Consider the following 27115-nt stretch of genomic DNA (forward strand, 5'->3'; position numbering starts at 1 on the left):
ATCTATAGTCCTGCACTCAGGTGTGACACTGCATATCTATAGTCCTGTACTCAGGTGTGACAGTGCATATCTGTAGTCCTGCACTCAGGTGTGACACTGTATATCTATAGTCCTGTACTCAGGTGTGATACTGCATATCTATAGTCCTGTACTCAGGTGTGACAGTTCATATCTATAGTCCTGCACTCAGGTGTGACACTGCATATCTATAGTCCTGCACTCAGGTGTGACACTGCATATCTATAGTCCTGTACTCAGGTGTGACAGTTCATATCTATAGTCCCTCTCAGCACCCAGGCTGTCCTTTAACTTACCATAGCTCCTCCTCTTCCATTTGCAGGCTCCCAATTGTTGATGTTGCCTTAGCAGTCTATGTGATAGATATTCCTTTTTTTTTTTTTTTTTTTTTAAGTCAGGGTTTCTCTGTGTAGTCCTGGCTGTCCTGGAACTCACTCTGTAGACCAGGCTAGCCTAGAACTCTTGAACTCAGAAATCTGCCTGCCTCTGCCTCCCAAGTTCTGGGAGTAAAGGTGTGTGCCATCACTGCCTGGTGTGAGTGATATTCTTGATACTCTCCTTTTTCAATAAGTGAGGAAACTGAGGCACATAGTTAAGTATCTTGCATGAAATCATCATGAGTAAGAGGTCCCAAAAGGATGAGTCCGACAGCAGAAAATACTTGGAAGTTTCAGTATTTCAGTTCCAGTTGACCCGTCCTAGTATACCTTTGTAAAAGCCGAAGGCTAGCTCTACCACCAAGTGGCAGCTCGAGCCTCTTTACTATGGATTGAAATTTCTTGGTGTATCAGATTCAAAGCTTAGCCGCAAAGGTTTACACAGTTGCTTTATTTACTGAAACTGGGTCTTGCTGTAGAGAACAGGCTGGCCTTGACCTTTCAGTGATCCTCCTGCCTTTGCCTCCTTTCCGGGGTGGGGTGGGAATTACAGATCACCATTAAGCCAATATGAGTCTTCCCACTTTAAATTTATAAATGAACCCATTTTCTCCTCTCAGCTACCTTTTGAGAAGATGGAATTGGAGGTGCAGATTAATGTCTGGCCCCAAACTCCTACTACAGCCCAGGCTGGCCAGGAACTCCTGGACAGTCCTCCTTCAACCATCTCAGTGCTGGGACTATAGGCGGCACCCAGTATTATTTATATTTTGGTTTTGGCCTTTTTCTTTCTTTTCTTTTCTTTTCTTTTCTTTTTTTTTTTTTTTGGTTTTTCGAGACAGGGTTTCTAGGTTTTGGCCTTTTTTAAAACAAAGAACAAAACAAAACCAGGATCTCTATGTGTTCTTTGGCTGGCCTGGAACTTAACTTTGTAGACCAGGCTGGTCTCAAACTTGCAATGCCTTTCCTGCTTCTGCCCTGCCCCAGTGCTAGGATTGCCGGCGTGAGTCACCAAAATGGTTTTTCGTTTGTCTTCTAAGACAAGGTTTTGTACAGCAAGCAGAGGCTGGGCCTGACCTTCTGGCTGTCCAGTTCCACCTCCCAGGTATTGGGGTTACAGGCCTGCGCTACCATGCCTGGCAAATGCAAGAACTTTAACGAATAGTTTAAACCGACGATTGCAGTTTTTATTTATTCTGTGTACATGCCTCTGTGCATAACCAAAAAACAAAACCTGTTCTGTGCGAGTCTATCTGCTGAGCCATCTAGCCGGCACCAACTATAATATTTTTAGACAGGGTATCACTGCAAATTCCAGATTGGCCTTCAGATCACAACTTTTCCCCTAAGCAGGCATTTGGTGGCTAAGACCAAGATCAATGGTAGAACACTTACTCGCCTGCCATTCACAAGATTCTGGGTTTTTTTTACCCCCTAGAGCCGAAGCGTGCAAAAAGGTACTTGACACAAAGCAGTACTTAGAACAGGGACCACTTTGTAGAGCAAAGTTAATGTTTCCACGTTGGAAATTAACGAGCAAAGGTAGAAGACATTTCAGACGAGCCTTTGAACCAAGATTCCCAGGACTGCCCCCCTAACCCCCAGCCCTTACGCGCCCAGTTGGCCTCTGGCTCCGCCCCTTCCCTCCTAGCCCCGCCCCACCTGCTCCGGTCGCGGCCTACGCCACTCTCGCGCGTTTTCGGCGCGCGCGAGCTCCTCAACGAGGGCCGGCGGTTGGTCGGGCGAAGCCATCTGCCACGTTACGTAGGGGGAATGAAAGCCCAAGTGGCCACACTGTCCTTCACTTTTCAGATTTACAGACCCAACCATTCTCATTCCTGTATTTCTGTACGTTTTTCTATACGCCGAGGAGCCTGCTCGTCTCCGAGCCGCTTCGAGGAAACAGCGTCTATGGCTCTCCTCGGAGAGCTCCCCTCCTGACAGGAAGCGGGTGGGAGAGGCCGAAGGCGGGCGAGGGCGGGAGGCGGCCCTAGCGCCATTTTGTGGGCACGAAGCGGTAGCTCGGCTGTTGTCGGATTCCTTCCCGCCTCTGAGTCCTCGTTGTGCTTCCTAGCAGCGGCCTAGCGGGTGAGTTGCTCGCCGAGGACGCCTGACGTGCTTTGGGTGTTGCTTCGGGGAGGCCTAGGGCGATCTGCGCCGCGGGAAGGGAGCTATGGAGCGGGGCCTAGTTGGCCTCGCGCCACCGCGTCGTTAGGGCCCAGCGCGGGCGGCTGCCGGAGCGGGACGCCGCCGGGCCTGCTGGGCCCTGAAGCCGCGGGCCGAAGTTTGTCGCGACCCCGCGGCGCCAGCAGTGGTTGTCCCTATAGGTTCTCGCATTTGAGAATAACCGTTGTCGCCATGGCACTTGTACTCTCGCGGCCCCACCCCGGGCCGAGTTGAAAGGAGGGGAAAAATCAACGTTGTCTGTCGCGCATGGCCTTCTGGGAAGTGGCGGCCTACCCCCACGGAGTATCTGTCGTTGCTCCCTCGACGCTCAAGTTTAGCTAGACCTTCCCGAAAATGAGGAACGGAACTGCTGAGTCTCTGTTCTGATCGGTTTTTCGTGCTGCTCTAGCATAGTCCCAAGATTGATCTGGTTCCAGTGCGTTGCTAATTCCTTTCACTTAAAGCACGTGCTAAGTCCGATTTAGGTACTCAGGCTTTAGAATAAATTAATTCAGAACGGTCACAAAATACTGTAGCCTGCAATCTGTGCACGCCAGGTAAGAACCTTGTTTGCAAGGGGGATAAAAAAAAACACTTCTTCAAAACCTTGTTTTTGTCTGGCTTTGTAACCAATCGGCCACATGGTAACACTGTTGCAGTTTTAGCAGCGGAAGCTTGTAGTAAGCCCCGAGAAAATGCTTGAACTGTGTGGGGGGGGGGGGGAAGAGCATCATCCACCACCACCACCAGCTTTCTCTGTGTAGCCCTGGCTGCCTCGGGACTTTAGACCAGGCCGGCCTCTGCCTCAAGAGTGCAGAGATTAAAGGCATGGGTTACCACACCTGGCAAAAATCACATTTTTATTTTCGAAAGCGCCGTCTCTTTCCTTGATTTCCCTCCCCCCAAGGAAAGGAAACATTTTAGGTGGCGAGAATCTTTTCCGGAAGTGGGAACAATATGGTGGTGTGACAGTAGCTGCTCTGATTTTCTTGATCATTTCTTTTTCTTTTAAGAGATTTAAGCAAAGATGTCTGAATATATTCGGGTAACAGAAGATGAGAACGATGAGCCCATTGAAATACCATCAGAAGACGATGGGACAGTGTTGCTGTCCACAGTTACAGCCCAGTTTCCAGGGGCTTGTGGCCTGCGCTACCGGAATCCAGTGTCTCAGTGTATGAGAGGCGTCAGATTGGTGGAAGGAATTCTGCATGCCCCTGATGCTGGCTGGGGCAATCTGGTATATGTTGTCAACTATCCCAAAGGTTTGTTAACCATTTTGGTTTTGCCATATTGCTGGTTAGGATTAGACTAGTCCATTAGAATAGTCTATTGTTGAGCTCCAACCCTGGGGGGTTGACCTTCCTGGAGGAATGTCTCCTAGGACCCTGCCTTTCATAAACTGCTTTGACTTGGACTGCTCTGGCAGGTCAGCAGTTTAAATAAGTGAAAGTTGAAAACCAGGATTCTTTTTCAAGGAGCATCTATTTAAATGTTAAGCCTTCAGAACATAGTCATTGCCAATTTTAGGGGTTAAAACTAAATGCCTTAAAGATCCATCTGTTCTGTAAAAGAATTTGCCTTAGCCGTTTTCCTTGCAGTCTTTTTGGTTTTTTGAAGTGAGGTTTCTCAGTCTTAAAGCTCACTGTAGCTGAAGTTGAACTCAGATCTGCCAAGTGCTGGGGTTAAAGATGTGTGCCACCACTGCCCAGCTTTTCCTTGCGGCCTTAACATCATCTTTGTCTTATCGTTGTAATTATGTGTTTTATTATGTGTAAAATTTATATTTTGTATGTTATATTAACACTTTGTATGTGTGTCTCTCTGCACTATGTGCACACTTGATGCAAAAGGGCATCTGACCTTCTGAAACCAAAGAACAGATGCTTTTAACTCCAGTGTTCTTAATCTTTTTTCATCCTAAAAAGATACCAACTGCACTAGTCCAAATCTTGAGTTAGTACAGAACTATTAAAATTTTTCTCTATTTTTTGCTACTGGTCTTGAAAGTGTGAGAAAGCTGTGTCTGGTGGTGCACTTCTTTGATTCTGGCATTGTAGAGGCGGAGGAAAGTGGATTGAGGACAGCCAGGGCTACAACAGAGACACTGTATTGGGGATGGGGAGATATGAATGCATGTGAATCAGTAAATTGTTATTTTTACTATGGTGGTGCTGCAGCAGAGTCCTTCCTGTGCCTGTAATCCCAGCATTGGGGGCTAAGACAGAAGGGTTTGTGAGTTTGAGGCCAGACTGGGGTATAGAATGAGTTCAAGGCCAGCCTGATTTATATATAGCAGAGAACCGAGAACAGTCCACCAAGTTTGATCAGTATGCAATAAGAAATTCGAGAGTATTTAAAGATAGGGTCATTGGCTGTATAGCTCAGTGTTTACCCTCAATTAAAGGGACACTGGTGTTAGTACATGCTTGAAATTGAAAATCAGAAAGCTCACGAAAGAGGAACTCAAATATGAAGACTGGTGGCTATAAAGTAAGGTAGGTGCTAGGTTAAAATGAACAGGGGCTGAGGGTTAGAACTCAGGTAGATTGTTATGTAGAGAAAATCTCTTGTGTGTTGTGTGGATGAAACACCTATCAATTAAGGCTGATTGGCCTGTAGCTGAGGCAGGAAGTAGAAGACGGGACATCCAACAGGGAAAAGAATTTAGAGATACAGAAGGCACAAGAGAGGGTTGGGTGCCCATAAACAGGAAGGACCTGAGCATGGAACATGAGCAGAACTTAGAAAAAAAATGGTGTTACTAAATTATAATTATAAACCAATCAGGGGACAGCCAAAGCTTAGGTATTTGTAATGTTTTGGGTCTCAAGATATTCCAGGAGAGCCGGGCGGTGGTGGCGCACGCCTTTAATCCCAGCACTTGGGGAGGCAGAGGCAGGCGGATTTCTGAGTTCGAGGCCAGCCAGGGCTACACAGAGAAACTCTGTCTCGAAAACCAAAAAAAAAAAAAGAAGAAAGAAAGAAATTTATACACATACATGTCAGAGAGTTGTAGTCCTCGATGTATATTTTTTTAATACCACAAAATTAAATGTAGAATTGTTCTTATTTTCCTGCAGCTTTTGAGAAAGAGAACATGTGGTTGATTATGGTCTTGTATAGTTTCAAAACCTGATCCAGTAGAAACACTTGCAGAGCAGATCTGACAACCTTATCATAAAAGGCGCAATGCTGTTAAACAAGCTCACAGGCCAGCTAGTCAAGGGAAGGTTGTGCAGTACCAGGAATAATGAAACAGACCCTGCCTAACAGGACGGAAGACAGAACATGCTTACAAATGTCCTCTACACTCCACACATTCCACTATGTATGAAAAATCAGTTTTCAGAAAGATTCATAACTAGAATTGGGGGTACCTATGATTTGTGCCGGGAAATCACTCCAGCCACTTCAGCTTGATTCTGTCCTTAAGAGACCGAAGTTTTCAGTGTCTTTACTGTTTATAGATCTGATCTTGTTTTACTTTTTAATTTCTTAGATAAGATAGTGTGTGTCCATGAGTTTGGTTTTATTTTTTGAGACATGATTTCTCTGTGTAGCCCTGGCCATTCTGGAACTTTGTAAACCAGACTGACCTTGAACTTGGGGTTTGCCTGCCTTGTTATCGCCTGGCCTTGGTGTCCCCACCACCACCACCCCCAGGCAGGATCTATCTGGCCTTGATCTGCCAAATGTTTTTCTGTGTGTTGCTATAGCTGTCCTGGAACTCATTCTATAAACAGGGCTGAGCTTGAACTCCCAGATCCACCTGCCTCTGCCTCCTGGAGAAGTGCTAAACACTTTTTGTTTGTGTTTTTGCTTTGTTCAGATAACAAAAGGAAAATGGATGAGACCGATGCTTCCTCTGCAGTGAAAGTGAAAAGAGCAGTCCAGAAAACGTCTGACCTCATAGTGTTGGGTCTTCCCTGGAAAACAACAGAACAGGATCTTAAAGACTATTTCAGTACCTTTGGAGAGGTTCTTATGGTTCAGGTAAACTTTATTCTGCTTTACAGGTTTTCTATTTGTATGCATGTTTTGCTTGATTGTGTCTTGTGTATGTACGTGTCCTTGGAGGTCAAGAGAGCTTGTACCACCGTGTGGGTGCTGGGAACCAAAAACATTGCTCCTAATCACTGAGCCATCTCTCCCCCCCCCCCCCCCAAAAAAAAAAAACACTGTTCTTTACCCAGGAATGAGCACTGGGATTACTTGTTTTGCCATCTTTTTGTTTTCTTTGTTTCTGTGTGGCCCTGTCTGATCAAGAACTGCCTCTGCTTCCTTAGTGCTGGGATTAAAGGCATGTACCACCACTGCCTGGCTCTGTGCAGCCATTTTTTTTCTTTTTAATGTGCATTGATGTTTTGCCTGTGTATGTGTCTGGGTGAGTGTGTCAGATTTTGGAGTTAGAGACAGTTGTGAACTGCCATGTGGGTGCTGGGAATTGAACATGAGTCCTCTGGAAGAATAATTCAGTGCTCTGGAAGAATAATTCGGCTAAAGCAGTGGTTTTCAGATAACTCTTTCACTGGGGTTTATGTCAGATAAATATCAGATGTTTATATTGTATTTCATGACAGTATCAAAATTACAGTTATAAATAACAATGGAGGTCACTACAACAGAAAGAATTGTATTTAAAGGATTACAGCATTAGGAACATTAAGAACCACTGCTTTGCTGGGCAGTGGTGGCGCAAGCCTTTAATCCCAGCACTTGGGAGGCAGAGGCAGGCGGATTTCTGAATCCGAGGCCAGCCTGGTCTACAGGGTGAGTTCCAGGACAGCCAGGGCTACATTGAGAAGCCCTGTCTCGAAAAACAAAAAAAAAAAACAAAAGGAAAAAAAAGAAGCACTGCTTTAAAAGGAAGTAGGTTATATTAGATGTATATTAATGGAAGGTTTTTCTTTGCCCATGTTAAATTGTAACCAAACTTGTGCTCATTTTAAAACATTTTTATGCAATCTTTTGTGTTGTGCAAGTGAGTCATTCTCTGCTTCCTATTAGGGATCTGTTGATTTTACCTTGAACTAACTGGACTAAGCTTACTAACTAAGCTAGTACATTCAGTTGAGCCATTCAGATCAGATTATTTTTTCCTTTGAGAGACAACTCTGATTTGCTGTATGTATGGTGTTAGAAAATTTTTCAATTGTTTCTTCTTAGGTCAAGAAAGATCTTAAAACTGGTCACTCGAAAGGGTTTGGCTTTGTTCGATTTACGGAATATGAAACCCAAGTGAAAGTAATGTCACAACGACATATGATAGACGGGCGATGGTGTGACTGTAAACTTCCGAATTCTAAGGTATTTTGCTCTGCATTTTGTTTTGTCTTGGTTTTTGAGACAGGGTTTCTCTGTGTAGCCCTGGTTGTCCTGGAACTCACTCTGTAGACCAGACTGACCTCAGTTCCCCTGCCTCTACCTTTCACGTGTTGAGATTTAAGGCATGAGCTATTACACCCTACCAGATCCAAGTTGTTGTTGTTGTTGCTTTTTAAGAGTTGGGTGTAATAGCATGTACTTGTAATCCTACCCCTGGAGATGGGGAAGCAGGTGTATCCTTGGAGCTTGCTGCCCACCAGTCTATAGCCAAATTCCAAGGTTCAGTGAGAAATCCAGCTTTAAAAAAGAGGAAGGTGGGGGTGATGTGATCAGCCTCGATCCTGTATGTATCATGGTTTCTCAATGTGTAAAACAGGTTAAAACTGGACAGTGTTACATTCCTGTAATTCTCACATGAGAGATAGTAATGGGGATCAGGGGTTCAAGATTGCTCTCACATGTTGAGTTTAAGGCCATTCTGGGGCACATGGGAACCCCAGAATCTTTGAAGTTCCCAAGGAAATGAGGCAGGGGAAAGGTGTCTGGGTGGCAAATAGTATTTGTTGCTCTTGGAGAAGACTGCACACAACTAACTCCAGTTCTGAGTGACCATCTCCTCTGACTCTAAAAGGCATTAGGCATGCACTGGGTACAGATAGGTGCATAAAGGCAAAACACTTACTTCCAGGAAACCAGTCTTGTCAGTATACACCTTTAGTCTCAACACCAGGGTTTGGGTACAGGGCAGGCAGTGATACACAGTAAGACCTTGTCTTTAGAAACAAAAACACCCATGGGGGGTGCAGGGGGGTATAGAATATGCATTGATGTGTTTGCTATTTCTCCTCTTCCTTCTTTTGACCACCAGCAAAGCCCAGATGAGCCTTTGAGAAGCAGAAAGGTGTTTGTTGGTCGCTGTACAGAGGACATGACTGCAGAGGAGCTTCAGCAGTTCTTCTGTCAGTATGGAGAGGTGGTGGATGTCTTCATCCCCAAACCCTTCAGAGCCTTTGCCTTCGTTACCTTTGCAGATGATAAGGTATTCATTCTTCCTCTGAATTGGTTCCAGGGCTGGGAATGTGTCTGGTTTAGTGCTACTGTATGTGCCCGGCACGGTACACCAGGTGCTGAACTCAGTCTCCAGCACTAAAAATGAGTGCTTTGTTCCAGCTGATTGCCAACCTCCCTTTCCCAGGAGAGAGTAGGTTTAGATAGTAGCCAGATAACCCTGGGGTTTTTCATTATTTGGACTGTGGTGCTGTTACAACGTATCTTTTAAGCTACAAACCCTGCTGATTACTATACTACTGTAGGTGATTGGGTTTAAGGGACAGGAGCATTAGTTGCCTATGTAACTCCTACTCAGTTGGATTCTTTTATTGCTGTGTTTGGTGTCTGAGTTGGTGGTCTAATCATACATCCTTGTTTCTTGTAGGTTGCCCAGTCTCTTTGTGGAGAGGACTTGATCATTAAAGGAATCAGCGTGCATATATCCAATGCTGAACCTAAGCATAATAGCAATAGACAGTTAGAAAGAAGTGGAAGATTTGGTGGTAATCCAGGTGGCTTTGGGAATCAGGGTGGGTTTGGTAACAGTAGAGGGGGTGGAGCTGGCTTGGGAAATAACCAGGGTGGTAATATGGGCGGAGGGATGAACTTTGGTGCTTTTAGCATTAACCCAGCGATGATGGCTGCAGCTCAGGCAGCATTGCAGAGCAGTTGGGGTATGATGGGCATGTTAGCCAGCCAGCAGAACCAGTCTGGCCCATCTGGGAATAACCAAAGCCAGGGCAGCATGCAGAGGGAGCCAAATCAAGCTTTTGGTTCTGGAAATAATTCCTACAGCGGTTCTAATTCTGGTGCCCCCCTTGGTTGGGGGTCAGCATCAAATGCAGGATCAGGCAGTGGTTTTAATGGAGGCTTTGGCTCAAGCATGGATTCTAAATCCTCTGGCTGGGGAATGTAGGCGGTGGGGGTGGTTAGTAGGTTGGTTGCTAGGTTAGGTAGGTTTAGAATGGTGGGATTCAAATTTTTCTAAACTCATGGTAAGTATATTGTAAAATACATATGTACTAAAATTTTCAGATTGGTTTGTTCAGTGTGGAGTATATTCAGCAGTATTTTTGACATTTTTCTTTAGAAAAAAAGAGGGAAAAGCTAAATGAATTTTATAAGTTTTGTTATATAAAGGGTTAAAATACTGAGTGGGTGAAAGTGAACTGCTGTTTGCCTAAGTGGTAAACCAACACTACAATTGATCTCAGAAGGTTTCTCTGTAATATTCTATCATTGGAATTGTTAATGAATTCTTTGCATGTTCAGAGTAGAAACCATTGGTTAGAACTACATTCTTTTCTCCTTATTTTAATTTGAATCCCACCCTATGAATTTTTTCCTTAGGAAAATCTCCATTTGGGAGATCATGATGTCATGGTGTTTGGTTCTTTTGGTTTTGTTTTTAACACTTGTCTTCCTTCATATACGAAAGTACAATATGAAGCCTTCATTTAATCTCTGCAGTTCATCTCATTTCAAATGTTTATGGAAGAAGCACTTCATTGAAAGTAGTGCTGTAAATATTCTGCCATAGGAATACTTCTGTCTACATGCTTTCTCATCCAAGAATTCGTCATCACGCTGCACAGGCTGCGTCTTTGACGGTGGGTGTTCCATTTTTATCCGCTACTCTTTATTTCATGGAGTCGTATCAACGCTATGAACGCAAGGCTGTGATATGGAACCAGAAGGCTGTTTGAACTTTTGAAACCTTGTGTGGGATTGATGGTGGTGCCGAGGCATGAAAGGCTAGTATGAGCGAGAAAAGGAGAGCGCGTGCAGAGACTTGGTGGTGGAAAATGGATATTTTTTAACTTGGAGAGATGTGTCCCTCGATCCTGTGGCTTTGGTGAGAGCGTGTGCAGAGAGCAATGATAGCCAATAACGTACGAATGTTTTTGCATCAAAGGACATCCACGTCTGTTGGAAGACTTTGAGTTTTGTTCTTAGGAAACCCACATTAGTTGAATGTGTTAAGTGAAATACTTGTACTTCCCTCCCCCTCTGTCAACTGCTGTGAATGCTGTATGGTGTGTGTTCTCCTCTGTTACTGATCTGGAAGTGTGGGAACGTGAACTGAAGCTGATGGGCTGCGAACATGGACTGAGCTTGTGGTGTGCTTTGCAGGAGAACTTGGAAGCAGAGTTCACCAGTGAGCTCAGGTGTCTCAAAGAAGGGTGGAAGTTCTCATGTCTGTTAGCTATTCATAAGAATGCTGTTTGCTGCAGTTCTGTGTCCTGTGCTTGGATGCTTTTTTATAAGAGTTGTCATTGTTGGAAATTCTTAAATAAAACTGATTTAAATAATATGTGTCTTTGTTTTGCAGCCCTGAATGCAAAGAATTCATAGCAGTTAATTCCCCTTTTTGACCCTTTTGAGATGGAACTTTCATAAAGTTTCTTGGCAGTAGTTTATTTTGCTTCAAATAAACTTATTTGAAAAGTTGTCTCAAGTCACATGGATTCATCACCTGTCATGTATTGACACCTGATAGATACCCAGACTTAATTGCTATTTGTTCTTGCATTGTCCAAAGTGAAAGTTTTTCTTTGGGTTATTTTGTTTTTAATCTAGTTTTTTTAAGTCCGGGTGACCGCACCTAAAATGGTAAGCAGTTACCCTCCAGCTTGTTCTGAGTGCCTCTGTGCATTTGAGTGATTTTCTATTTACATGGCTGTGTAAATCTCCATTGGGGAATCATGCCTTTTAAAAATACTATTTGGGAGAGGGGGCAAAACAGTTGTTTCCAAATGCTTTGTAGCGGAGCATATCAATGGAAAAAGAAGGGATAAGCCCCTTTCTGTTTGGGGTTTGAAAAAGTGGAATTAATTGCAATAGGGGTGAAGTAGAAGAAACCAAGAAACCATGTGCCTGAAATCCATTAAGAAGCCTGATAGCTTTAAGAACTAGTAGGGTGGGTGGTCTTCTCTGTGGCAGTCTTGAGTGAGGTAGGCTTTTGCCCTCCTAATGGGCTATGTAGTGATGAATAAATATGCTCACAAAATCAGATTAGACTGTCAATGCATTGTTAAGAATGTAAAAGCAATAATACATTGATTATTGTACTTTTTCTGTAACTACTGGGGACTGAAGAGCTCTTTTTCTAACTGGAAGAATGTGACAGTTTTTGTGTTGGTAGTTTCCCTAATGCCCTTACCTACATAGATTATGATAAATAGGTTTGTCATTTTGCAAGTTGCGTGTTTTAAAATTTTATATCCTTTAGAGACTTGTTATGAACACATTGTTTCATTATACAGTATCCTCTGTAAAAGGATCGTGAGTTATTGTAAATTTTTTTCTCTGCATCTAAGCCTGCATGATTTCCAAACCCTGTACATCTGAATTTTGCATTTTAGCACTTGCACTATTACTCAGCAGCAGTAACATGGTAACATTAAAATGGTTTTCGGGGACCTCCAAAGACTAAAACTGGCAAGCCGTCCAGGAGTCCTGGGGTAAGTTACTTGTCAATGGCATGGTTTTGATCCCTTCCTTGCACTTGTTAAAAGACTTACTGGCCATAGAAGGCTTTCAGTGTTGAGTAGCCTTTTAACCTGTTTATGGTATGACATAGCTGTAGATAGTTACTTGCCGTAAATCAAGTTTTAGAAATAAACTACTTGGCAAAGATTTGTTTTTGAAAGTCTGGTCATCAACGCGTTCATTCCGTAATAGTAATAATGAAAAACATTTCTTTGAACCACAGTTGAATAAAAGGTTTTCTTGCCACCAACAGTTTAGTGTCTGGAGTCTTACTGGAAAAAAATAAAAACCTTTCTATATCATGACAATGCTGGAAGTTAAAGTGACTCTGGGAAGATGCAGTACAGCATTTTCATCCTTTGAAATGTGAGTCTCCAGCTGGGTGTGGTGGCCCATGCTTTTAATCCAGGAATTTGAGGCAGGTGCAAGTGAATTGTAGGCCAGCAGCCATTGCTCCATCGGGGGGCCCTGTTTTAAAAACTTGTTAGACGTGCCAAGTAAAATCAAAAATGACATTTAAGGTTAAGTCAGCGTCTCAGCAGGAGAACAGTTTATTTCATGATGAATTGCTGTTTTTGTTACATAAGAGAATGACTCTACTATGTAGAGTTATGTCTGGCTTCCCTGTACCCAAGTAGTTCGTGAGCAACTAAGAAAAGTGGGCTGGGTATAGTGGAATACCTGGTCAGGTTTTTGAAATGGATTGCTAATTTGTCCTTTTAAAGAGTAAAATACTGTATCATGGGTTTTAATTTGTTTCAGTTTGCTGAATGTGGGAGAACACGCCTATAATCCCAGTATTCTGTAATGGACTTGGTTGTTTTTAATAGCTGGTCTACTGATGTAAAAGTCAAAACACCTGCTTTCAGTTTACCTTCCAAAAGAGAAGTGACTTTCTCAGGTATTCTGGAACCAGTACTGCTACACTCTGTTAGAGCACTTTCTGAGCCCATTAAAGAGCAAATCTACACACTAGGAAAATCACCAAGCCCATTGTTGGCCAGAAATGGGAACAGCCAGTATGAAATTAGACTGTAGGGAATCAAATACAGCTTGACATAGTCTGTGTGGGGTTGGCAAAGCACTGCTCTTTTGAACAGCACAAATCAAAGCTGACATTGTCAAGTGTCCTGTACCTGTAATGATCTTATCTGCTTTGATTTGGGGTAGGCTGTAATTCATCTCGGGTTTACCACTAGGCTTCCCGTGTACTTGTAGAAATAAGGAACAATGTACTGATTGGAGGATGCAAATTAGAAATTACTTGTTATGTTCTCAATCCAGGGAATATAGTTTATGACTTTTGTGTAGACCCCATACTGGTTTGCCTCCCCACAATAAATGGAACCCCAGGAAACTATTCCTCCCACAAACCATCGTTGTGTTTCACTATCTAGAAACACTAATGCCCCTCCACTGTCACCTCTGCAGCTGTCCTTGCCACCGGTTTCTAAGCCTGCACAGAGCATGTTAGCAGTTACTCTTGCTTCTGGGAGGAGCTGCTTTTCATACGCAGCAGTACATTTTTGGTGGTCAACAATTGGTATGTCCACAAACATTAGGTGTCTAGCAAGAAACCCCTTCTTGGTTAACCCCCAGCCAGCCACAGTTCCAGTTCTCATTAAGGATGCAGCTTCTTTCCTTGGTAGGCAAACAGGTGTGATGTTTCTGTTGATTGTGACTTTGTTCTTGAGTTTAATCAGTGCTATGTCGTTGTCATAACCAGCACCGTGAGTGTAACCTTCATGTATAAAGACAGCCTCTGGCCAGGCTTGAGTGTAGTGAGGCGAGAGCCTTTTGAGGAGACCCATCCGGATGTCCAGGGAGGACACTGCCTCTGTGTTCCCATAGACAGCATGAGCAGCTGTTAGGACCCAGTTGTCATGTATAAGTGCACCTGATGCTGTAGTTTGACCCAGTAACAAGACTTGCCAAGGAAAGTCGCCAGGCTTTGCAGGCTTGCCTCCAACTATACGTCCTCCTATAGTGTGTGTGGACAGCCCACAAACTGAGGAAAAAACAAGTACTTAGTGTCAGCCAAAACTTACATCCTACAAGTTGATAGCCATCCTCCACGTTGGCAGGGGAGGGGGGGGGGAGGCCCTTCTAAATAGTATATAAAGACCTCCAAAGTCCTTGCTAGTCTGCTAAGCTCCTTGTAAGAGACTTCGGATTGTTAGGTTTTGTTAAAACAAGATGATGGAGTCTATAGACAGGACTTGCGTGCTGGACATGACCCTGCCTGGAGCCAAAGGGCAGACCCCCTCACCACACCCTGCACTGCTTGTCTTACTTTTTTAGAGCTTACTAGGAATTGTGGGAAAACAGGAACTATGATTTACAAAATCCCTGTTGACTGTACATATAACAGTCTACATTGCAGTGTTGCAGCAATAGCCAAGGTGCTTCTGGTTCCAGAGTTGGTGATTTTGGTCTGGTTGAGTCATCCAAACAGTGTTAGCGTTCATTGCAAGCTGAGTGCTCAGGAGTGCAACATCCGCTCCTTACTGGGCTTGTGCACTGTGATTAAAACTTAGAAGCAGCATGTCAGCCAAATCCAGGGCTAGGAAACTAATTGAAACGAGCTAACACAGGGGTAATGAGTGTATTATTACCTTTCAATTAAAAAAAGCATTCTCAACTATTGGAGCCAATTCTGGTAAAGAAATTTAAGTACTATTAAAAGGCAAATTGCATTAATGTTTAAAAATCTAGATGTCATTGAAAACAATTGCTTAGGGAAATAATGAAGTTATTAGCTTTGGGGTTTAATAGCATTTTTACAGAGAAGAAAAGTAACAAGAGTTCGTGGTTATAAATGTATAATGGTTTGAGATAATTTAAGAAATGATTTAATTTTTTATGCTTGCCTAGTTATGAGGTCAGAAACAATCCAGTGCACATGATGCAGTCCGCACCTACCTTCCGTGTGGGAGGAGTACTGTGAGCTCACTGCTGGGGAGCAGTGAGCCAGCCTAGGCCAAGTGCTGGCCTTCCTTTCTGCCTCCCCAGCTAGACCTGCCTATTGTCTGCCAGCTACTCTCTGCCAGCTATGAATCTCTTTTATAAGTGCGTCCATTACCAGGCTCACAAACCGGGAGGGATTTTTCTCCTTTGGAGCTCGTCCAGAATCCATCAGCTTCACATACATATTTACCTGCAAATCATTGGAAAAGCAAAAATGTTTAGCTGCAGTTGTCATTTGCTTGAATAACCCCTTGAAAAATGTTGATTCTTGAGCATCCGTGGTGGGGAGAGGTGTGTGTGAATAACCATTTTACATGATTTCATAAATAGGTATCTGCATTACCATGTTTGCTTGCAAAGTGGAAACCTTTTAGATGTGTAACTTGAATATGTATCAAGATCTCAAGTGCTTAATGATAAGGTTTTGACTTGTTAAATTAAACCATTTGGAATATATTGTGTGTTTGTAGTAGTCATTTACTAGATATGATCTGTTTTCAGATTCCTGCAAATTGACATTAAAGTCACTTTAACTGTAATATTTCACTTAGCACATGGGAGAAAAGCCTTTTAATCCGTTGTCTCCTTTAGCCTAAAAGGCTGGTTCAAGTTTATAATCAGCCATGAGGGCTCAAGTTCCGAATACCACCCGTCCCTCCTTGAAGAAGGTACTTACCATTGCTGCTCACTGTGTAGAAAGTCTCTTCACATCTGTACTGAATCACAGCTCTGTAGGTGGTCACTTCGGGGCCTGTGATGTAGTCCACGTGGCCATTGAGTAGGTCATCGGGAGGACCACAGTCAATAACTAGGAAGGAAATGAAGGGGGGGGTCCCTTTGTACCTTGGAGCTGGTACTAGAAAGGTCTGTACAGTGGAGATAGTGGCTTCGTGGGGAACTTGGATAGCACAAGTGAAGCCCCACCCCCTAGTGTGCTCTCTGACCAATAAGCTTGGGGAGCCAGGTGGGCCTTGTGCTTGCCTCGGTTTCCTCTACATACTCCATGGCACTAATGACACCCACCCCTAAAAACGGCAAGAATAACTTAGCTTGGAGAAGAGGCATCACACCTGCTCTTTTCTGAAGGAACTTCCCTGGAGAGAAGTGACTGGCCTCACCAGAGCAGTGAATTCAGAAGCTTTGGACTAGAGTAACACTCAAAAGAAATGGCATGCAGGAGAACATGGGAGAAAAGCCAGTAGCAAACTTGTTTCTATGATCCTTTACACAACTTGGGCTCTGTACAGACTCTGAGGCATGTTGATTTGTTCTGGGTTTTTGCTTTCAGTTTGTTTTTTGAGACAATCTATAACTGGCTGTTCTGGAACTCACTCTGCAGTTCTACCTGGCTCAGATTATTGTTTCTGTTGTGGCAGCTCTGCTGTGCAACAGGTAAAATAGCAGCTGTCCAGCCCCAGTGGCGGAATCAGACCCAGACTACTGATTACCCCCACACTGTCAAAATCAGCTCAGGCATTTTACACTGAAAGAACTAGTAAATTGATGAGAAGTAAATTTGTAAAAATATTTCAATCCTTGGAGTTGTTTTACAGAAGTACTGCACAGTATAACCTATTTGCACAGTCAAAGGTGTGTGCTAGCACACAACGGGAAGTGCCTCCTGAGTGCCAGGCATGTGAGACCACTAAGCAGGACTTTAATGGTAGTGTGTGGAGATGGATAAGAGGATTTCATTGTCTGGTTCTGGAAGTTCCTGTTTTCACATACGTATACTTGTAGTTGAAGGAGTACTAAGTTGTTCTTGAGAAATTCCTATTCTTAGTTTTCAAAATGCTAATGTATGTTATTATCCTTGTACATGTGGTAGGCAGGTGTGTACACTGCAGAACTACCTCTCCCCACACTGGTGGCCTGCGTGTGCATGCTCACAGGTGGAGGCTCTGAGCTGGAGAGAAGCCTACACAGCAGCATGTTTTCCTATGGGATGATAGGAATTAAAATACAGTTTTCCCCCTACATTTCTTGTCCAAAAGGAGTATCCACTCTTAGAAATTATTTCCCCAGTACTTGTGGAACTCACGCCCTAAGAAGTGAGTTCATTTGGCGGTGTAAGTGGGAATGACTAAAGCCACAGAGTTGTTAATGGGGGTCTGGGGAGATTTCTCAATGGGAAAGTGCTTGCTTTGTGAGCATAGGTACCTGGGTTCAGGTCCCCAGAGCCCGGACTTGGCAATGTGCCTTTTATCTTAAGATCCTTGGGGCTGGTAAAACAGAATGTCAGGTGCCTCCTAACCCAGTGGTTCTCAACCTGTGACTGCTGAAAACAAATTTTACATTACAGTTCATAAAAGCAGAATCACAGTTACAAAACAGCAACTAAAGTTGAATGGTTGGGGGTCACTACAATGTGAACTATATTGAAGGTTACAGCATTAGGAAGGTTGAGAACCACTGCTCTAACCCCTGTGTGCACACATGAAGGGTCAACACAAATGGTACAGGCAGCAGCAAGGAGAGGGGATTGTCACCATATGACCATACTGCTGCACTCTGGCATCGGCTGGTCCCAAGATCCATCTTTCTGACAGACAGCAGTGAATGATTTCAGGGGGACAGAACCCTGAAGAGGAAATGAAGAAAATGAGGTCCCTGTTAACATCATGTCACTCCCCCAGAACAGCGCTCCCAAGGCAGGGCAACAAACCATGGAAGGCCTACACTTGGACCTGTGACCCAGCCACCTTGCTTAGTAGTTTTGCAACAAACAGCCCTGCTGGTTTATGTCACCTGTACCATTTACTTCTGTTTTGACTGGTGGCCTTTTATACAAAGTACTGCAATACTACTTTCCAACACATAGGAAAACATGATGTCTGGCTGAAAGTTCTTGTTAGTGTTTTCTTATTTGTTTCCTCCTTCTGAGGGTAAGGGGTTAGCTCCAGAACCTTCCACCATTTATTTTTATGAAGCTCTGCTGCCCTGGAACTCTGTATCTGTTAAAATGCAGCCTTGAATCTCTTGAAACTGGGATTCAAGTTGTAAGCTACCATGTGTGCTCTGGGAATAGAACCAGTCCTTGCAAAAATAGCAAGTGTGTTTAGGCACTGAGTCATTTCTCCGGCCCTTTCCACCATTTCTTTATGCAAAGTGCAAAAGAGGGCCAGTGAAATAGCTTTGTAGAAAAGGGAAGTGGTTGCCTGCCAAGCCCGAACAAGCTGAGCTGGGTACCTGGAGCATACATGGCAAAGAGAGAGCTAGAAGCTGTCCTCTGGCCTCCACACGCTGGTAACTTTTTCAAAAGTGCTAAGAGAAGCCCAGCATGTTGACAGTGCCAGTGACCTCAACACTCGTAGAGGGAGAGGTTCAAGGCTGGCCTGGTCTATACAGAGAAACCCTTTCTCAACAGTACCCCCCACCCCAAAAGAAAAAGTACCAGTGTTTGAAAAAAAAAAAACTGCAAGATCAGTTACTAAAGTCAAACATTAAACCAAGTGTGGTGGTATACACCTTAAACCAAGCATGTGGGTCTCTGAGTTTGAGGTCAGCCTGGTTTGCATAGTCCCAAGAGAGAAAGCATTAATGGAAGAGGGAGCCGTTTGCAAGGGCTGTAATGTTTCAGAGGACGTAAAGAATACGTCACTAGCATCCAGAAAGTCCTGGGTTTGATCCAAAGCACCACAGAACTTGAGTGTGATGACACATACATTATACATTAATATCTGTACTTGGGAAGCAAGAGGATCAGAACAAGGTCATGCTCAGCTATAACAGTAAGTACAAGGCCAACAATGAAGCTGTTTCAAAACAAGTTTGTGGGCTTGCAATCTATGGAACAGAAGAAAAGGGCCCGAACAGGAGTTTTGCAGGTGGGACTCTGATTTGACCCTCCATGGGCTAGACTCCATCCTTCGCTGTCATTCCAGGGTTATTACTTTCCACCACTGGGATTCAGTGACAATTTTGAAGAACACAAAGACGAGTTAATCTCTTACCTGTGCTCCTGAAGCAACACGCTAAGCAGTTTTTAAAATTATATTCCCTCTCCCTTAACAGTGAGCACTATTTATAACTTTGCAGAATATACTCTTTCCAGGGCTGTCTAATCTTTGTGGGCTCAGGAGCTGTTCCATGGGAAGGTCGTCAACTGACCAGGGAAGACTTAATTTAAAAGGAGGAGCTATGCAGCTCATGGGGCAAGGCAAGCGAGTACACTCCTTTCTGTTGTTTCAGCCACTTTGCAGAGAGCTGCTGCAGTGTGCAGATGATCAGAAGTTCTTTGTAATGACTATCCCTCTTAAGAGTGGTTGGTTAGGACAGACGGGTGTTGAGGTGCTGTCTGAGTGTAGTGCACTTAGCGTGGCTGAGTAGTTCAGCACCAAAAGTAGAGCTTTGAGCCGCGTGTGACCATGTAAACCTACAGTTCCAGCATTGGAGAGGCTGAAGCAGGAAGTCATGAGTTCAAGGTCACCCTGGGCTACATCTTAAATTTCTGTCTTAAAATAACAGCTGGTGTGATGGTGCACACACCTTTAATCCCAGCACTTGGGAGGCAGAGGAGGCAGATGAGTCTCTTGAGTTTGAGGTCAGCCTGGTGTACAGAGGGAGTCCCGGGACACCCAGAGTTACACAGAGAAACCCTTGACTCAAAAAACAATGATAGGTGGCTGGAGAGATGGTTCAGTGGTTAAGAGCACTGACTGCTCTTCCAGAGGTCCTAAGCTCAATCCCAGCAACCACATGGTGGCTCACAACCATCTGTAATGGGATCTGATGCCCTCTTGTGTGTCTGAAGACAGCTACTATGTACTCATCACATATAAAAAAAATCTTAAAGAAAAAAGAAGACCCTCCTCTCCCTTGCACACACAGACTCCTCCATGGTCGTTTCCCTTTGGTTTCTGCACGCTTACTACTTTGATTTTCTTTTTCTGCATAGGTGCTTCCTGTTTTCATCTCTCATCTCAAAACCGTCTTGATCATAGGCACTTAGTTTTTTAGTAACTCACTTGCAGAAGCTCAAAGCCAGTCTTGCAGAAGACAGAAAAGCTGTCCGTCATGACATAGGTGGCTTGCACAGGTGAAATGTAGCCATTAGGTGGCGCCGTTGGATCAGGACAGGGCGGTGCTGTGCAGAGGAAACAGGCTTATTGTTTCTAACAGCCAAATCTGAAGTTAGCAATCTGCAGTTTTAGTTTAAAAGTGAAACGAGCCAGCGGGAGCCTGCCTCAAGTATGATGGTCGTCCAAACATTTAACACCAAATGCAAAAGTAAGCTGAATCACTCGCACAAATGTAGACTGGAGTCTTCCGGGGTATGGTGGCATACACTTTTGGTCCCAGTACTTGAGAAGCAAAAGCAAGTAGACCTCTTTGGAGTTTGGGACCAGCCTGGGCTACAAAGTGAGCTCAAGGACAGCCAGGGCTGTTGTACAGAAAAGCTCTGTTTTGAAACCACTACCACCCTGTCTCTCCCCCAAAAAATCAGATATCCAGAATGATGGAATTTTTTCTACCAGGAAGATGATACATGTGGTTTGAAGCCAAGAGTGTCACTTCTAGGAAAAGAGCAAGACAGATCGAGTGACAATGTTGGGTGTCTCGTTCTCCACCCCCAGCCCCATCTTACTATACTAAGTGCTTGCCTCAAAGGCTGTGGCACAGTGAGACCACTTTTCTCCTCTAGATTGAGAGCAGATGCTGTAGGGAGCCCTGGCCTCTGCATTTAGTATTTTTGACACACTTTTTTTGTGTGTTTGTTTGTTTGTTTGTTTGTTTTTCTTTTTTCTTTCTTTTTTTGTGTTTTTTTCGAGACAGGGTTTCTCTGTGTAGCCCTGGCTGTCCTGGAACTCACCCTGTAGACCAGGCTGGCCTCAAACTCAGAAATCCACCTGCCTCTGCCTCCCAAGTGCTGGGTTTAAAGGCGTGAGCCACCACTGCCCAGCTTTGTTTTTGTTTTGTTTGTTTGTTTTTTTGGTTTTTTGTACTTGTTTTAAATCTGAAATTGAGCACAGAGTCTTTGCATGCTGGACAGGCTGGCTCACTTCACCCTTCTTAGAACGTATCTGTGAAGAGTGAGGACAGGTGGGGAAATAGCTGTCTGGGCCGGTGGGTTCTGAGGGATGACACAGAAGGGTGCATGGGCCTGTGATCCCAGCACTTGGGCTGAGACAGGAAGATCAGAGCTTAAGACCAGCTAGTGCTATAAAACAAGTTAGGAACCAACTGACCTATAGACGTAGACCATAACTCACAATACCAGAGTTGAGTAGAGAGGGAGGTTGCTTAGGTAAACGGCTGGCTGCGTAAAGAGAATGGAAGGAGGAAGGGAAGACGGTTGCTATTTCCTGTCAGAGACCATCACTTGCTAACCCACCCTGCTCAATCTGGGTTCCCTTCCTAGGCAAGCCGGGAAAACGCCCAATGCTATGTAAAGTGTTGCTATTGCATAAGGGACAGAAGCTGTTTGTTTTGCTGCCTGGATCTGAGGGCCATTTGCTCACCTGTGCCTGTGTAGTTTATCTTCCAGCCTGTGTGGCTCCCTGACTCATCCGTGGCAAAGGTGATGGTCACCTCATGGCTGTCGGTTTCAATCCTGTGGGGCAATGTCTTCCCACAGAAGGGGCCATATTCCCTCTTGCGTGTTCGAATCTGAGTAAAGAGACTCAGCCTCCAGGACCTGCTGCAGGTCTCTAGCCCAAGTCAGATGGTAGCAAAGTAACTCAAACTGGCTTGGGCAGGCTGGGAACAAAAGGTGGGGGTACCTTCATGCTGAAGCCACAGCCTGGCTTAGACCCCCCCCCCCCAGAGAAAAAAATGCTGAATGAGGTTCACTGGAGGACAGACAGAGGGGGGAGTGTTGAAAGATGAGGGGTGGGGCAGTGTTGAGGGAAAAGAGCCATGGCAAGGTAAGGATGCAAGAACCAGACCTTGAGGGAGTCATAGGGGCACTGGGCTTCAGGGTGCATCTCCACGTCGAAGGACTCCACGAAGTCCAGGGTAACAGCGAAGCCGTCCTCCAGGCGGATGCTGTAGGTGCAGCTGGAGAGTTTGGGGTATGGCTGCGGGTACTCAGGGCTACTGAGATACCCAGACCTCTCAGTGAACACCTGGCCTGAACAAAGGGCTGAGAAGAAAGAGGATAGGGTGGCATGGCTCTGCTCCTGGAGGAACACCACTGGAGGACAGGGAGATACCTGGGACATCTATATCCCGGGCTTGGTCAAAACCCTGCGCTTGACAATCTGCAGAGGCAGGAGAGGACCCCACCTCCCAGCCCAAATGATGCTGAAAGGCAGTGGGGAAGGAGACTCTGTTGCCCTCAGGCTTTAGCTGAAGCATGGTAGTTGTACCAGGGCTAAGTTTGCCAGGACCTACTCCAGGGTCAGAGTCACAAAGAGGTGGAGAGCCAAAGAAGCGGGGCCAGAGGGAAGTGGGCCCTGGAAGTAGGAGGCAGGCCACCTCCCCGAGGTCCCTAGGTCCCTAGGATTCCAGGGGAAAGACAGAGGAGGCTCCTGGAACTGAGGGTTTTTTTTTTTGTTTTTTGTTTTTTGTTTTTCTGCTCTCAAATCACTCCAGTGCCCAGCTCAGCAGTTCCTAAGTGAGTCCACAAGGGGGCTTCCACCCATATCTGCAGGGACCAGCCCAGAGCCCTTGATCCCAGGTAACAGGCTGAACAGGCCTTCCCCAGGCCTTCCCTGGTCTTAGAAGTGGCCCTGGGGAAGGTTTAGGGACGTTTATGTCACCAGTATGCACAGTCTGCCTTCCTTTTTTTGGGCTGCCAAGTTGTCCTGTTGACAAAGATAAGGCTCCATTCCTGCTCCCTGCCTGCTCATGGTGGAGACAGGCTGGGAAGACAACTTGTAGGAAGTGAAGGCTTTTCATACTGCTCTTCTGGAAGGCTTCTCCATACTGGTAGAGCGGACTCCCTGGATACAGAGGGACCAACCTGACCCCTTAGTAACATCCTCTTTGGTCTCTCTTCTTAGTCAAGCTCTCCAGGGTCAGAGAACAAAGACCTGCATTGTCCTATAAACCAGAACTGGCTAAAGGCGGCTTGAGATCAGCCTCAGGGCACCCAGTAGCGGCTGGAGGGTCTCCCTGTGTGAGCTCAGGGCATCCCTCCATTCGGCTGTGAGAGGAGGATGAAGATGAAGAGACTCAGGTTGCTGTACTGCCCTCCAAGCCTGTCACCCTGACCCCAGCAAGAGACACACAGCACAGCGGAAACGGAGGCAGGTTTATTATTGTTGCGGGGAAGGTGAATGGGTGCTGTAGCTGGCAGCCACTCCAGCCTGACAGGGCTTCATCCTGTGGGCATGTACTGACTGGGGTCTGACTCACTGGGGTGGGCAGGCTGGAGCTGAGGGAGGTTAGAGGCTCTGCTCTGGAAGAGAGATTGGGGTGGGGGTGGGGGTGCTATCAGGAAGGCTGAGGAAAGAAGGACCAGGGCAAAGGATCAAGAGACAGGGTAAGGGAAGCCAAAGGCCTTAGCTGCTGGGGTCAGGAACTGTGGCTCCTCCACTCCTCCACTCTGAAGTCCTGTGGTAGACTGGAAGCTTACGGCACACCTGGCTTAGCCAGAGATGCCGAGTCTACCGAGGAACCACCCAGAAGGAAGAGGCAATTGGCTGGTAGAACTAGGGATTCCAAGAGTAGGGGCAGGGGACTGAAGTCCACCATTGGAGAGCAGAGAAAGGGGAGGAGGCGTTGGACATGCTGAGTGCGTTGGAGGGGACAGAAGAGCCCAGCTCCTGCTTTGGTAGCTGGAACAACCCGGTGCAGATGGGGTGCCCCTCCCCCCTCACCTGAGCAGGTGTGCTTGTTCTGATGGAGAACATAGCCCGCCCGGCAGGAGCAGTAGTAGCCGCCCAGGTAGTTGTGGCAATAATGGTCACAAGGGGCTGAGTCTCCCAGGGACACTGTGCATTCATCCACATCTAGAGGAGAGGGGCCAGGCAGGCAGGAGGGAAACAGAGGGAACACGGGGCTCAGGCTTCGGGGGCCCACTTGACAGGAGGCCTGTTGCTTGACAGTTTACAGGCCTGGGGCCAGAGTTGCAAGTAGCACGCTTGCTAAACCAGAGGCAGGTTAAGCATCCTGCTCAAAACTGTCCAGGCAGAGGAGGGAACAGCCACCATCAACCCAGTGGCAATAGGGTAGACGCTTTCTGAGCAGAGAGGTCGAGCCACTTGCCTGAGGTCACACAGTCTCCTTCAGGGACCAGAGTGTGCAGTCAAGGGGAATGCCCGTGCTGACAGGCTGAGGCCTGGGCAATCGCTTTGTAACCGGATTGCTGGTTTGCAGCTGCATCACATCCTTAGCACACGTGATGGAGGGACCCACCCACCTTCCCTGTTGGTTTGACCTGAATCCAGAGCCCCAGGAGAGGTGGGAAGCAAGAGAACCAAAGATGGGGACAGTCACCCAGCTGCATCTGGCTACTTGAGCCATCACTGCTCACCCTCCGCTGCATAGAAGGCCTCAAATCCTGTGAATGGCTTCTCATTGGAGTAGTCGGAGTGGAAGGTGACCTTTAGGCTGGGACCCAGTGAGTAGAAGGTGGCATTGCCAGGTGCCTGCTCAGTGTCTGTACTCTCCTGCCCACACAGTGTGGCTATCACCTTTGTCCCTGAGCTCAACTGTGGGGTCAGGGGTCAAGGGAGGGAAAGTTAGAAACAGGCCTGCCCTCCCCTCTGGCCAGGTTTTGCCATACCTCGTAAGAAGGGCCCAGCTGAGCACCCTGTTGGGTACCTTGACAAAGTCATACTCGCAGAGGTAAGAGAGTTCCAGGTTGAAGTGGGTGAAATAGAGGCGCAGGCGGTAGCCAGGAGGTGCAGTCAGTGTCCAGGATCGATCCTGATGATTGCCATACTTCTCTGGGAAGCCAGGGGACACCAGGCGCCCAAATACAGGCTCAGGCCACTTGGAACCCGAAAGTGTGGCCACCAAGCTCCACAGCAGAGCCAGGAAGATCAGTAGCCTGTGGGCAGGGGAGTGTCATGAGCGTCCAGGCCTAACTTGTTCTGCTCCCCCAGAAGCTATGGGTCGCCTACCCACCTCATGATGTGTACCCAGCTCTGCAGGTCCAGAGCTCATCACCTTTGATCTGTTTGTCTAGCACCAGGCCCCACCCTCCACCCCCACTCCCAGCCTCCTAAACCAAGGATTCTGGGAATCTACCCATGGCTCCTGCCTGCCTCCCTTCCAGAAAGGAAGGTTTGGTGGCTCTGAGAGCCAGAAGCTTGACTCGGACCACAGCCTGGTAGTAAACCTCAACTCTACCCTCACCCACAGTCAGCACTTCCTTCCTGGTGGGACCGGGAAGGTCTGGTGGGCCAGAGTCTCAGTGATGACATGGACAACCTAAGATTCCCACCCCCACCTCCACCCTCAACTCAGGGAGAGGCAAAGAAAGTAATTTGAGAAAACTCATGAACAAGAGGAAATGCAACAAGGGGCAGAAAGACAGGCTGAGGCCACACTTGGGAACATGAGTGGCGGGCACAGGTGGGAGGAGTGTCTCGCAGGTGACTTCTGAGCCCAAAGCAGAATTAGGAAGCTGGGGCTCCTGACACTGGTGCTCATTTGGAGGTAACATTACTTATTTGAAGACACGATCTTTCTATTTAGCCCTGACTGTCTTTGAACTGTGTAGACCAGGCTAGCTTCAAACTTGTCTAATCCTCCTGCCTCTGCCTCTGGAGTGCCTGCAGAGAAGGAACTTTTATCCCAGCAATTACAAAAGCCAAAATTGAGAAATGGGGAGACTTGGTTCAGCCTACAGAGAAAAGAATGGGCTGGACTGTGGAGGGGCCATCACTCACAAGGATTGCAATTTTTTAGGTGTGTGTGTGTGTGTGTGTCTGAGTACTAGAAATTAAACTTGAGTCCTCTGGGAGAGCAGCAAGTGCTTTTAACTGCTGAATCATCTCTCCAGCCCCAAGGATGTCGTGTTAAAGAAATTTCGGGCGGTGGTGGTGCACACCTTTGATCCCAGCACTTGGGAGGCAGAAGCAAGTGGATTTCTGAATTCCAGACCAGCCTGGTCTACAGATGAATTCCAGGGCAGCCAGGGCTACACAGAGAACCTGTCTCAAAAAACCACACAAACAACAGACCATTTTTTTCATTATATCAAAATTGTTGCTGGGCGGTGGTGGCGCACGCCTTTAATCCCAGCACTTGGGAGGCAGAGGCAGGTGGATTTCTGAGTTCGAGGCCAGCCTGGTCTACAGAGTGAGTTCCAGGACAGCCAGGGCTACACAGAGAAACCTTGTCTCAAAAAAACCAAAAAAAAAAAAAATTGTTAGGGTCAGAACTTGAACAGTTAGCCTCGGCTACCAGTCCTCAATAGGCCAGTTTATCAGACACACTTAACAGTGAGAAGCAGAGAAAAAGGATTTATTCAATGTGGCCATGTTGAGAAGAGCAAAGAGGTCTAGTGAGCTCTTGAGGGTCCTGACCTGAGATTTAGGGTTAACTGGAGATCGAGGGGTTTGTGTACATAGGCAATACTGCTCCAAACGTGGTCCTTCCCATCATCCTCAGCTGTCAGGTGAACTGAAACCGTCAGAACACTGTGTGAGATGTATTCCTGGGAGACAAGTTCCTCCTCGGGCAGCCACGAGGCTGAGGCCTCCACCTTCCCCCAGCAGAAGAGGCCTGGAAGATTCGAATGCCTTGGCATCCATTATTTGAATAGTTAGGTCAAAAGAAGGGCACAATGCCCCTTCAGAATAGCTCCCCTCCTCCCAAGA

General features: G+C 46.1%; 2 protein-coding genes across 11 annotated transcripts; one reads left to right on the forward strand and one right to left on the reverse strand.

The window, feature by feature from the left end:
- The first annotated feature begins 2368 nt into the window (after positions 1-2368).
- Tardbp (TAR DNA binding protein) lies at positions 2369-15854 on the forward strand. Of its 4 annotated transcripts, XR_003710100.1 has the most exons (8): positions 2369-2483; positions 3575-3826; positions 6394-6557; positions 7731-7871; positions 8758-8928; positions 9325-9451; positions 10410-10549; positions 11272-15854. XR_003710100.1 is itself a non-coding variant. In XM_028757974.1 (7 exons), exons 2-7 carry the CDS (start codon positions 3589-3591, stop codon positions 10463-10465), a joined length of 897 nt encoding a protein of 298 aa, XP_028613807.1. In that variant the 5' UTR covers positions 2369-2483; positions 3575-3588; the 3' UTR covers positions 10466-11253. The 4 variants fall into 4 exon arrangements, 3 of the variants coding, with proteins under 3 accessions (XP_028613807.1, XP_028613809.1, XP_028613806.1); XM_028757974.1 differs by lacking the exon at positions 11272-15854 and having other exon boundaries at positions 10410-11253; XM_028757976.1 differs by lacking the exon at positions 11272-15854 and having other exon boundaries at positions 10480-11253.
- On the reverse strand, positions 12947-25478 carry Masp2 (mannan binding lectin serine peptidase 2). Of its 7 annotated transcripts, XM_028757967.1 has the most exons (11): positions 25416-25478; positions 25110-25338; positions 24820-24997; positions 24164-24295; positions 22286-22482; positions 21860-22007; positions 20366-20484; positions 17901-17979; positions 16075-16206; positions 15514-15588; positions 12947-14439 (listed from the first exon to the last, which is right to left on the reverse strand). In XM_028757967.1, exons 1-11 carry the CDS (start codon positions 25418-25420, stop codon positions 13685-13687), a joined length of 2049 nt encoding a protein of 682 aa, XP_028613800.1. In that variant the 5' UTR covers positions 25421-25478; the 3' UTR covers positions 12947-13684. The 7 variants fall into 7 exon arrangements, 6 of the variants coding, with proteins under 6 accessions (XP_028613800.1, XP_028613802.1, XP_028613801.1 ...); XR_003710099.1 differs by lacking the exons at positions 12947-14439; positions 15514-15588 and adding an exon at positions 17559-17676 and having other exon boundaries at positions 16113-16206; positions 17888-17979; XM_028757969.1 differs by lacking the exons at positions 12947-14439; positions 15514-15588 and having other exon boundaries at positions 16114-16206; positions 17888-17979.
- Between the last annotated feature and the right edge of the window lie 1637 nt (positions 25479-27115).

The sequence above is a fragment of the Grammomys surdaster genome, unplaced genomic scaffold (genome assembly GCF_004785775.1).
Source record: "Grammomys surdaster isolate TR1022 unplaced genomic scaffold, NIH_TR_1.0 126185, whole genome shotgun sequence".
In the NCBI taxonomy this organism is placed as follows: domain Eukaryota; kingdom Metazoa; phylum Chordata; class Mammalia; order Rodentia; family Muridae; genus Grammomys; species Grammomys surdaster.

Bases quoted from the DNA above. Each gene is read 5' to 3' on its own strand.
- Tardbp (XM_028757973.1), top strand. From the start codon at position 3,589: ATGTCTGAATATATTCGGGTAACAGAAGATGAGAACGATGAGCCCATT. The intron at 6,558-7,730 runs GTAAACTTTATT...GTTTCTTCTTAG, and splicing joins GAGAGGTTCTTATGGTTCAG to GTCAAGAAAGATCTTAAAAC. The intron at 8,929-9,324 runs GTATTCATTCTT...TGTTTCTTGTAG, and splicing joins TTACCTTTGCAGATGATAAG to GTTGCCCAGTCTCTTTGTGG.
- Masp2 (XM_028757967.1), bottom strand. The intron at 22,483-24,163 runs GTGAGGGGGGAG...CTTTCTTCTCAG, and splicing joins GAACAAGCACACCTGCTCAG to CCCTTTGTTCAGGCCAGGTG. The intron at 16,207-17,900 runs GTATGGTCATAT...TTTCCTTCCTAG, and splicing joins GCCGATGCCAGAGTGCAGCA to TTATTGACTGTGGTCCTCCC.